At 51.7% G+C, this 12,398-nt stretch overlaps 1 protein-coding gene across 1 annotated transcript in view; it reads right to left on the reverse strand.

Moving 5' to 3' along the window:
• slco5a1 (solute carrier organic anion transporter family member 5A1) overlaps positions 1-11,305 on the reverse strand; it is a 48,659-nt gene extending 37,354 nt beyond the window's left edge. Inside the window, exon 1 of the mRNA XM_084443623.1 lies at positions 9,889-11,305. Within this exon, the coding sequence (XP_084299749.1) occupies positions 9,889-10,852 (964 nt within the window). The 5' untranslated portion in view covers positions 10,853-11,305. The remainder of the gene's footprint in view (positions 1-9,888) is intronic.
• Positions 11,306-12,398: the final 1,093 nt, after the last annotated feature.

Below are 12,398 nucleotides of genomic sequence, written 5' to 3' on the forward strand. Positions count from 1 at the left end.
ATAATCCTCTCCCTCGGTACACAACTCTGATGGTGTTTCCAAACCCGTTCCATATTGTGTCATGTTTAGATCCCCTAATCCCCTTTTAAGGTGCCATTCCCTTGTTTCTAAATACTTGTGGTGTTGTGAATCCTGTCGTGTGCATAGTTACATCCCTTTTCAGACGGTAATAAACACAGCACATGAAAGGTCCTGCTCTTACAGTATACTGTCTGTTGATAAACGCTTTATTGGTATGACTAGCACAGTGCCCATTCAAAATGCACTTTCCATGAGATAGTTGCTCCCCCCCTCTATTCTAGTATGATGCCCGTGGTGGTTGTTGTGTGAGTTTCTGTGCGTGGAGGGATTTTTTCTTCAGTGAGCGGCATGAGGTTACAACGAAAGATAGGTAGGCTGGACTCCCCATCGTACGGACGTCGTACGGACGTAGAGCCTCTCTCTGTCTGAGCGCTGCCGGGAGCTGACGCAGGGAGGGATGACTCACACAGGGGCTGCCGGTCGCTGGCCGGTCAGGTCCGGTCTGACTTCCTATGTTAACGGCAATTACTGTAAATCCCTTTGGATAGAAGCGTCTGCTGAATGACTGTGATGTGATGTGATGTGGGCTTCCATGGCCGCACTGCTGCTAGTCAGGATCGGAGGACGCTCCACACAGATAGCAGTCTCTCATTCGAGGAGAGAGAGAGAGCACTTCCTCCCCATGGTCTCTCTCAGAAGGAAGGAGAAACACCATCTCCTCAAAAACAGAAAAGAGAGACCAAAACGCTCTCCTCTCGCGCGACACAAAAAATCCAAAATCCTCAAAATCCAAAGAAACGGCCCGTACTGATGAGACGACAGCTCTCGCGTCGACACGTCTCTGATCTCGGCGAGAGATGCCGTGTTACATCTCGCCATCGCCACCGCGAGCGCCGACCGTCAGGACGATCCGGACGCCACGCGGACTGCGCTCAAGCTGTCACCGTTCCAACGCCACACTAGTCATCATTAGAACTGGGGCATGTTTAATTTCTCAATGAGCCGACATCATGATTTGTTCAAATTACCCCCCCCCCCGTAGACACCAGCTAATGAGGATGAATAGCACTGGGAGGCCGGCAGGCCTGTTACCCGGGCCTGACATCCAGACACTGAGCCGGAAAAGAGCGTGATTATTCTCTGAAAGATGGATTTGGTCCGCCGGTCCCGTTGGCGGGGGTTATGACTTTCCCTGCTTGTGTTTCTGTTATTAACTGGCTTCCGTCCTGAGTTCTGAATCCAAATGTGCTAATTAGAATGTGACATTACGAGGCTGGCTTCCTGTTCGGGGAGACATGGGTGAGTTATGTACATGCTATACAGTGAGGGAAATAATGATTTGATCCCCTGCTGATTTTGTAAGTTTGCTTCTACTGCTGAGTAACGCTGTGGATCCAGAGCCAGCAGCCTCGTACAGTCAGGGAGGGAGGGCAGCCTCGTACAGTCAGGGGGGGAGGGCAGCCTCGTACAGTCAGGGAGGGAGGGCAGCCTCGTACAGTCAGGGAGGGAGGGATAGAAAAAGCCCTGATGACCGGGAATATGACAGCGCAGGACTGAACTCTGTCTGTCTGTCTGTCTGTCTGTCTGTCTCAGGCTAAGCGAAGGGCAAATGTGTGCCTTGCTCCCGCAACGTGATCCAGCAGGCCTGTGTGTGTGCGTGTGTGTGTGTGTGCGTGTGTGTCTCACTTGCTTTGGCTGTTACTAAGCAGAACAGGACACACAATCTAATGAAATTGACTGAGTAAGCAGAGAGAGAGAGACAAAGACAAACGGCTACAAATAATCCTGAACAGCAGAAACAGAGAGAGAGAGAGAGAGAGAGAGAGAGAGAGAGAGAGAGAGAGAGAGAGAGAGAGAGAGAAACAGAGAGAGAGAGAGAGAGAGAGAGAGAGAGAGAAAGAGAGAGAGAGAGAGAGACAGAGAGAGAAAGAGAGAGAGAGAAAGAGAGAGAGAGAGAAAGAGAGAGAAACATAGAGAGAGAGAAACAGAGAGAGAGGGAGAGAGAGAGAAACAGAGAGAGAGAGAAAGAGAGAGAAAGAGAGAAACAGAGAGAGAGAGAGAGAGAGAGAGAGAAAGAGAGAGAGAGAAACAGAGAGAGAGAGAAACAGAGAGAGAGAGAGAGAGAGAGAAACAGATAGAGAGAGAGAGAGACAAAGAGAGAAAGAGAGAGACGGAGACAGAGAGAGAGATCTGTATAACTCCCCTGTCCTGACTTCTCACAGTACAACCTTCAGGCAGAACACCGCACACACACACGCTTGGGATGAAAACACACACACACACACACACACACACACACACACACACACACACACACACACACACACACACACACACACACACACACACAGGAGACGAGGACTCAGAGCAGCTGTTCCTCTTCTAAATTTATCAGGGGAGCTCACTGAGTGTGTGTGTGTGTGAGAGAGTGAGAGTGAGAGAGACAGAGAGAGAGTGTGTGTGTGTGTGTGTGCTTGAGAGAGAGAGAGTGTGTGTGTCTGTGTGTGCAGCATGTAAAAGAGCCCCTCTCTCCATCCTCCACTTTGGTAAATAAACAGCAGACTACATGTGACGCCCTTGCTTTAGTAGGTAGATGTATCTATTAAAACATTACTATTACAACAGCACCGCTAACGCCTGGGCTAAAAGCTAGCTAGCGGTCTGCCTCTGAACGCATCAACGAGTGCATCCGTGTCATAACACATCCGGCTTCGCTCACCAACAGACCATTAAAAGATATTGAAAGCTGACAGATGCGCAGATTCTCCTGGCAACAAACAGCTGGTCTTGTTACATTACATTTCAGTCATTTAGCAGACGCTTTTAACAATAATTGCATTTAACGTAGGAAGAGCCAATGTACTACTACTTGCCAGAACTCACAAGTGCATCTTCTCTCTAAAACAAGTGACTAAGAGCATAATCTAGTGCTGATGGCAAAGTGCAAGAATAGCAATCTAAAGTACAGTGCAATATAATATAATACAATAAAATACAATAAGTGCTTAGGAGGGAGGATTGTTGTAGTACTTCTTGAAGAGATGAGTTTTGAGCCTGCGACGAAAGATGGGCAGCGACTCTACTGTCCTGGCATCAGTGGGCAGTTCATTCCACCACTGCGGGGCCAGGACAGAGAAGAGCCGTGACCGTGTCGATCGACCGCAGGGGCCTCGGAGTGACGGGGCAACCAGTCGCCCCGAGGTAGCAGAGCGTAGCGGTCGGGAGGGGGTGTAGGGTTTGACCATGGCCTGGAGGTAGGAGGGGGCTGTTCCTTTCATTGCCCTGTAGGTTAGCGCCAGAGTTTTAAACCTCCCCCACACCGTCCGGCGCTCGCACGCACAAGCGGCTCCGCCGAGCCAATCAGGGCCGGCTGCTCAGCTGGCTCGCCGGTCGTTGGCCTGTAAATCACAGAGGCCTTTCGGCGGGGGGGGGGGGGCGGGGGGACCCGTCCCCCCAGCCCTCGGGGGGGCCGCTGCCCCTTTCTGCCCCAGATAAAGGATTATTGATCGCCGCGGGGAGAGAAGCGCGGCCGCCCGAGCGTTTGACCTATGGATTTCTGGCTCAGAAACACTCATGCAGATTGAACTCCCCGGTCGGGGACGGAGGAGTGGGGACAGATGTGTGTGGACGAGGACGTCTCTCGAGGACGGCCTGGGGCGGCAGTCCAGGAGACGCTTTCATCCTCCAATGAGAAATATGGGGAGACTGACAGAGGAATGGTCTCCACATAAATCAGTCCAAAAACAACACAGTCCGCCCACAAGATGGAGTCCGCCTAGTCCTGCTGGGACACAGACACATGGTGGCCATAGTAACCTGAGGGGGGGGTGTAGTAACTGTAATGGTGGCCATAGTAACCTGAGGGGGGGTGTAGTAACTGTAATGGTGGCCATAGTAACCTGAGGGGGGGTGTAGTAACTGTGTGTGAGCAGAAGGACAAAGTAACGCTTAGTGGTTTAGGAGAGCTCCCAGGAACACTGTTTCCCTGAAACCAGAGGAGCTGGAGTGTGTGTGTGTGTGTGTGTGTGTGTGTGTGTGTGTGTTAGAAAGAGAGAGAGGAATAGCGAGAGGTCGAGGTGAAAATCACGCCCCATGCCACACGTCTCCATGGCGATATGGTCTGAGGTTGGAAAGGGCATTGGTGCCCCCAAACAGCTCTCAAGGAATGTCTGCATGCATGCATGCACACACACACACACACACACACACACACACACAAAGACAAACACACACAAACACACACAAACACAAACACAAACACACAGGGAAGAACATGCACAAACAGAGCACGTGTTTTGTGGAGGCGTTCTCCCTGTCCCATTAACCCACGACTGCCCAGTCCCCAGCCCCTCCCCTCCAAACCTCAGCCAATCCAGACGTGGTTATGTTAATGACTTCAGCAAACACAAACACAGGATTCTCCCGCTGGCCGGATCAACAACGACAGACAGGCGTGCTGATGGATGGTTATATCCTCAGCCAATCACAGATGGTTATATCCTGAGCCAATCACATCACCGTTTCCCCCAACCTGTTTTCAAATGCATTTAAACTCACGATAAATAAGTACACTGGTGCATCGGGGCAGTAATATATCCCTCCGTTTTGACGTATTATGGGTTGCCAGGTTGAGAACAGGTTTTCTGGTCTAGTGCTCTAGATTGGCCAGAGGCCAGGAGGAGAGGGTCTGCAGAGTGATGTCACAGTCCCTTCCTCCGGGGGGAGGGGGGCGCAGAGGAGAGAGGATGGATGTGACTTCATACCGTATCTTCTATTTGTGTGTGTGTGTGTGTGTGTGAATAACTCAACTTGTTTCAAATTCATATCTCAAGGTTCAGCACAGCTTCACAAACAAATGCGAGTTAAAACAACCGATGAGAAATGGTCACTGTAGGTGCAAAACGAGTGCGATAATTCTCCCGCGCGCACCTGCAAATCACCACAGATCAAAAACGCCAGACGGAACACCCCGACGAGAAGCCTCAACGCCTCGTCAGCGACGGAGCGAGGGAGGGAGCGAGCGAGCGATCTCGGCTTTCCCGCCCGACTCTTCCTCGCGGCGACGGTTGAGGACAAGCCTCGTTTTCACAAACAAACCTTCGGCACGGAGAAACACATTATCCCCCGACGCAGCGCCCGCTGGGAACGGCCGCACTGGACGCCAGCGACTGCCTGGCGCCTCGATTATCCCGGCGTTCCTGGACGTCTAGGAGGCGGCGGGAGCCAAACTGAGGGTTTCCTCTGGTAAAAAAACACCTCAGACCACTGAGGACATTCAGGGGCGAATTCACTAAAGCAAATTGCGCCCGCTAATTGCACCATAATATTGCGCGTCAGTTGCGCCCGCTATGTGCTCCGTTTTAAAAACCTATTCACTAAAGACATTGCGCTAATAATATCCCAGCGCAAACACGCCCATTCGGCGTTTGCGGCTGAGTGCAATTTGCTGCTGATATAGGAAATGACTATAAATACTGCGCATACAGCGCATACAACTCGTATGCATATCATTGGACGATGGCAGACAGAAAAAGAAAGATACGATTTTCAGACAGCGAACTTGAAGGCCTCACGGACGAGGTTCAAAAACATGTCTCACAGCTTTCGGCAAAAAATATCACGACTGCAGCAAAAAATCATATTTGGGGTTTAATTTCCCAATCAGTCAGTGCCATTTGTGTGTGTAAATGCGGAAGACTGCAAACGAAGGTGGAATGATTTAAAAAGACGAACAAAGGAAAAATTGTCATTTTATGTTATGCAAGTTGCAGCACGATGATCTGGCATACTTTTGGGGGAGTGTATAACATTGCCCCACCGGTACGATCTAGGCATCTAAACGGCCTTTCAGGATTCCAAATGTGCACTCAATCACACCGCGCGTCCTGATGTGAGCCCAGTTGTACGCCGCCTCTCCAACGTTGGAAGGATTACGCACGGGAGTCATCATCCATGGCTGAAGATGATACCTGCCGTCACCTATGATACAAAAGCAAAATATTTTCAAGACCATTCAAATAAAACAAATATTGTGTAGGCTATGTTTTTATTTATTTATTTATACCTATATCGGCCCCCAGCCGTTCAATGAACAGCTATAGGGAATGCGCAGTTTCGCGTATAGACTATTATACGCACAGTTTCATGCTATGTAGGCTATTATATTCATTGGGGGAGCTTGGACTCGCTGGGGACGGGTGGAGAGACGCATAGTCAACTGAGCCTCCCCAGACGCGACTTCATCCTCCAGTTGACTGAAGAGCTGCGCGCTCTGGTGTCCAAACAGCTACCGCGGTGGTTCTAGTGTTAAATCAAAAAGTGACCTTCTTCTAAATATTCTCTCACGAACAACATGCCTGGCATTGCGATGCCTTCGCCTCGCAACAATCACTGCTGCCATGATCAGCGGACAGGCTGGCCGCGACACACCCCTTGCGCTTAAATACCACCACGTTTCTGAAAACGGTATTAATTTCACTTTAACTGCGTGAGGCAATTTGCGCCGATGTTTGTGAATTGGGCGGGTTTTGCAATAATTTTCATTTGCATAGAAAGGGCACATTCTCCGCCCATATTACCTAATTTAAATATGAGCTAATAACACCGGCGCAGAGCAACGCAATGACGAACGCAACGCAGTTAACACCGTATTTCACCCTTTGCGAGGGCTTTGTGAATAGCAAACATAATTTTTGACTTATTTGCACAGGCTTTGCGTCAGGAAAAGCTGCGCAATCCTTTAGTGAATTCGCCCCTCAGAGCGTCAAAGCAGAGTCACCAGAGCTTCTAATCACGCGCGATCCAGAGCCTCCTGACTGGGAATATCCCCAGCTGGTACGGCCCACTGAGCAAAGACACGTCAAAAAGACGTCTTTTAGATGTCTTTTTTGTCTTTTTCGGACGTCCAAAGACATCCAATTAGGAGCCAGAATGAATGTTTTTTTTACGTTCAGATATTGAACCCGTTTTTCACGTCCACAGACGTCTTAGAGGGGTCCAAGCTAGACGTGTGAATATTGAGGGGTCCAGAAGACGTACAAACGGGGTTCAGGACCGACGGACGTTATTAAGACATGATCTGAACGTCTCCCTGACGTTGCGTGTTTGCTGGGGGGAACAGCAGCACACACACACAAAAAGAGAGTATCCATACTTGTCACACATGGCGAATAAAGGTTCTGTTCTAGAGTGGAATAAAGGTTCTGTTCTAGAGTGGTACGGTCATCTGAGCGAACCTTGGGAGAGACACGCCCCCACTCTGACTCTACACCAGAGGATGCAAGACCAAGGCCAACAGGATCCTGAGAGACCTGAGAGAGACCCCAGACACCCAGGCAACGGACTGTTCTCTCTGCTACGGTCAGGGAAGAGAGCGCACACACAGGGTGAGACCGCACACACAGGGTGAGACCGCACACACAGGGTGAGACCGCATGGAGAGACTCAGGAAGAGCTTCTTTCCGCAAGCCATCCGGCGCCTGAATGACTCCATCTAATGTATAGTACCACTATATCTAATGGATCAGAATATCTAGTGTACTGTATATAACATAACCATACATGCAAATGTCAATATATATCTCACCCCCTGGGGTTATTTATTATAGCTATAGCATGTACAGTACATACCCCCCCCCCCCCCCCACGGGTTATTTATGCATATCCATACATATAGCATGTACATAATCCATCCATACCAGTATCTTATCTGTATACTGTATAGATTGGTACTTATTGTGTAATGTGTAAATTGTGTAGTTTAATCTTTAATGAGCACATCTCAGGGCTGGCAGCAACATTTCACTGTAAATATATCTAATGTTACATGTGACAAATAAAGGAATCTTGATCAAAATACTGCACTTATATATATATATATATATATACCCGCCTTTCAACCTTACCGGACTATCTTTACAACTGCCTTTCCTTCGACACACACACACACACACACACACACACACACATGCAAGGCGCTCGGCTGCTCATTGGGAGCGATTTGGGGTTCGGGGTCTTGCTCAAGGTAACTTCGACATGTGGACAGGAGGAGCCGGGATTCGAACCGCCGACCCTGCGCTCGTTGGGGCGACCCGCTCTACCTCCTCCTGCACCACAGCCACCCCCAATCTGCCTCCAATCTGCCCCCAATTACCCGGAGGGGGGGTCCGGCACTGCGGACTGAATGCCCTCTAAATCCGACCTTCCCCACAGAGCTCGGGGGCTCTGTGCAGGACAGTACAGACCACCGCCAAGGTCGTTTGTATGACTGGTCTGCAGATATAGACCCAGCGTGCAGATGCCCCCCCTGCCTGGCTCTGTTCTTCACAAGCCACAGAGGACATGGAGCTGGACTGTGTTTGCTACGTAAGGAGCACAACCTGGAGCACTTTCTAGTGGACCGGGAGAGTGTGTGTGTGGACCGGGAGAGTGTGTGTGTGGACCGGGAGAGTGTGTGTGTGGACCGGGAGAGTGTGTGTGTGGACCGGGAGAGTGTGTGTGTGGACCGGGAGAGTGTGTGTGTGGACCGGGAGAGTGTGTGTGTGGACCGGGAGAGTGTGTGTGGGGACTGGGAGAGTGTGTGTGTGGACCGGGAGAGTGTGTGTGTGGACCGGGAGAGTGTGTGTGTGGACCGGGAGAGTGTGTGTGTGGACCGGGAGAGTGTGTGTGTGGACCGGGAGAGTGTGTTGCTCTAATGAGACGGGGCACAACCTGGAGGCTTTCTAATGCTGCCAGACTGACTCCTACATACTGTACATACTGTACACACACACACACACACACACTATACTGGACCATTAATCATCTCAACTCCCCCGTTCCCACCCCCACCCCTCTCTCTGTGTCTCGCTCTCCCCCTTTCTTGCGCTCTCTCTGTCTCTCTACGTCTCTCTCTCTCTCTACGTCTCTCTCTCTCTACGTCTCTCTCTCTCTACGTCTCTCTCTACGTCTCTCTCTGTCTCTCTCTCTGTCTCTCTCTCTCTCTCTGTCTCTCTGTCTCTCTCTCTCTCTACGTCTCTCTCTCTCTGTCTCTACGTCTCTCTCTCTCTCTGTCTCTCTCTCCCATGAGCTTTTGGGCCAAGGTTGACTGCTGCCTCTGTATTGACCCAGAATGCATCAGGGGGTGGCGTGCTGTGGAGATTAAATCAAAGGACAGAGGCGCTGCGGGACGGGCGGATCTCTGTGATCGCGTGCTCGGGCCTTGCACCCTCCTGGCGCCCAGCAACAAGACCAGACCAGTCGACCGCCGACCCCTGGACATGCTAGGGATTCGACCGACCGCATTCATGATGGAACAAAAAATCAGCAGGGCCCACGCTGATTCTGTTGGCGGCCGCTAATTCTACATCCCATGAGCTCTGGGAGGCATGTCCCTTCCTTGACTCTACCACAAATGCATGTGGAGCACCCCCCCCCCCCAACAAATGCATGTGGAGCCCCCCCCCCACTCTCATGACCTGAGTTTGGTTGTGGGGTACGTGGGATAAACAGTCACTCAGTGTGCAGTGCAACGAAAACTCTTAACGTGCTGTGTTACAACAAAATGTGTACATAGTATTAGGCCTGATTCATAGTCGACGTAAACAACGCAAGCTACGTTGTGAACGCAAGTTCCAACAGGACTCTCGAGAGCTTGCGTTCTCTTTTGTGAAAACGCAAGGAATTGCACTATTGCTTGCGTCAAGTGACAAATTTCCTCATGACATGCGTTGCTTGCGCTTATGTAGTTTGTGTCGACTATGAATCCGGCCTTACGAAACAACAGCGTGTATTATGAGGAAACAGGAAGTTGTGGCGTCCTGAAGCAGCTTTGACGGGCACTGCTCCGGTCGGCGGCCCCGGCCAAGGAGCCAGAGCCGGGTCTCTTACCCAGGTAGAGGGAGGCGTTCTCCTTCTTCACGTTGTCGTCCAGGTAGGTGGGGCCCAGGGTGTAGATGGGCGTTGAACCCATGCCCACCAGGATCTGGGCGCAGATGAACAGCGCCACGTACAAGTTGTGCTCGTTGCCCTCCTGGTCGCGCGGGCACGAGGCAGCGTCCGGGGCATCACCGGCACGCCCGCTGCCGTTGCCCGCCGCCATGCACAGCCCCTCGCGGCCCGCCGAGGAGTTCAGCTCCTGGATCTGGTACGGCGGCGAGATGAAGTGGGGCAGGGAGAAGAGCGCCGCACCCGCGGCGATGAAGACGCCGCCCACGGCCAGCCAGCGCGGCCTCTGACCCCGGCCGCCGAAGTAGGAGATGAAGACGACCACCAGCAGGCTGCCGATGTCGAAGCAGCTGACCAGCAGGCCGGACTCGGAGCTGCGCAGGCTGTAGCGTTTCTCGATGGTGGTGATGACGCTGCTGAGGTAACCCGACACCATCAGCGATTGGATGAAGGTCAGGTAGCACATGCAGATCAGGAAGCAGCGGGAGTCGGCCATGATCAGCCGCACGTACTTCCTGGCCGGCACGCGCAGGAAGCGGCTCAGCGAGAAGCCTAGCTTCTTCCCCCGGGAGTCGGCGGTGGCGTTGGCGGCGGTGGCGTGCCCGTCCCCAGCGGGCGGCGGCGGCCGGGAGCTGCTCAGCCCCACCAGGCTGGAGGAGGGCGGGGGGGACTCGGCCGGACCGGAGGAGGAGTCCGGCGTGGCGGGCCGGCCGGTGGCGGCGGCGTCGTCGTCGACCAGCCGGGGCTCAGGGCTGTCGTGGTCACGCAGGGGACAGGGCCCGTTCAGGATGGGCAGGCTCTTGGACTTGAAGCAGCCGCCCGGGTCCATGAACGGCGTCCGGAACTCGCAGGTGTCCAGGGACTCCGACAGGTCGCTGCCCGTATCATCGTTGTCCGACGACGTCATCGCGCGGCGGCTTGAGCTCGGAGCTGCAGAGACTCTATTGACGACTCAGACGCGGGCGCCGACGCCACATAAGGACGCACTACTGCTCTGGCTACGGCTAGGCCTACTGCAGCGCGGGGGGCTGAGGCTAGCACACTGCCCTGACCGTGGAGCTGGAGGGGACTGGGCAGTTCTAGCTATGAGCATGGTTCACCTGCATTGCTGTTAGCTGCAACACCGCTTTAGCACAAACGCGCCAGCTCTGAACACCTCCTCTCTCTCGAAATAACAATGTCTCCCTCTCACAAAGACACTAATAAATGGTGATAGGGATATCTGGACCATCACCTAGGCTCGGTCCATCAGTGGGCTGGGATCCCCGCACAAAATGTCATCCCAGAAAGATTGTGTTTACAGGCGACACAGAGGACAACAGCAGAGGAAGAGAGCCTCTTTGTACAGTTCCTATTTCCAGTCACATTTGGGGGTTTGCGGTGTTGATTTGATGGCTCTTTGTTAGTTGTCAGCCGTAAGTCCTCGTAACAATACAATTTCTGCTCGTTTCTGTCCCGACAGCTGCGCGGAATCCTACAGCAGAACAATAAACAACAAACAACAACAATGAACAACAAACAACAATTAGAAACAACAAACAACAATGATAAAGTGTTTCAGCTACACGTCATATTGGATACATTTGTAACGCTGCCGTTGTCTAGTTCTTCCTGTCTTGGAAGAAAATGTGTCATTTCAGAATATAAACATATCAGGCAGGCTATAGGGTATTAATATCTGGAAACAAGCTATAATTTATAGATAAATAACGTTTAAACATTAGACTAGTCTGTCACTAAACTGGCATTCCCGACTGTCAAACCGGGAATCCGAGGAACAATGAAACCGACCAACGTTTCAGTCACGACTTTGAAAAGAAAATAGACGTGATTTCAATAAAACAACTCTTGTCAGCTTGAACCGAGGATATACTTCTTGAATTAGACACAGAACCAGACACGTGTACCCAGCAAACAACGTCGGGGAGACGTTCAGATCACGTCTTAATAACGTCCGTCGGTCCTGAACCCCGTGTGTTCGTCTGCTGGACCCCTCAATATTCACACGTCTGGCTTGGACCCCTCTAAGACGTCTGTGGACGTGCAGAACGGGTTCAATATCTGAATGTAAAAAAAAACATTCATTCTGGCTCCTAATTGGATGTCTTTGGACGTCCGAAAAAGACAAAAAAAAGACGTATAAAAGACGTCTTCTAGACGTGTCTTTGCTCAGTGGGGAGGATAAACTTCTAGGAGCTGGAAGAGAAAACGTTAGGATACGAACCCGTGAACGAGCTGCTGGTGACTCGCGCTGGAGAGGGAGGTCGGTGTGTCTCCGGTGTCTCGCGGACACTCAATGAGACCGCGGATGGTCGGTGGCGGTGGGGGGATACACGACAGAGAGAATGATTTTCACACAAGCTACCGGGACTTGTAGTCTTTTGAGCGAGTCGTTTCGTCCGTTTAAAACCCCGCCTCCCGTCTCTTCACGCGTGAAAAACAACCGAGAGAGA

Source organism: Borostomias antarcticus, assembly GCF_949987555.1.
Source record: "Borostomias antarcticus genome assembly, chromosome: 9".
NCBI classification, from domain to species: domain Eukaryota; kingdom Metazoa; phylum Chordata; class Actinopteri; order Stomiiformes; family Stomiidae; genus Borostomias; species Borostomias antarcticus.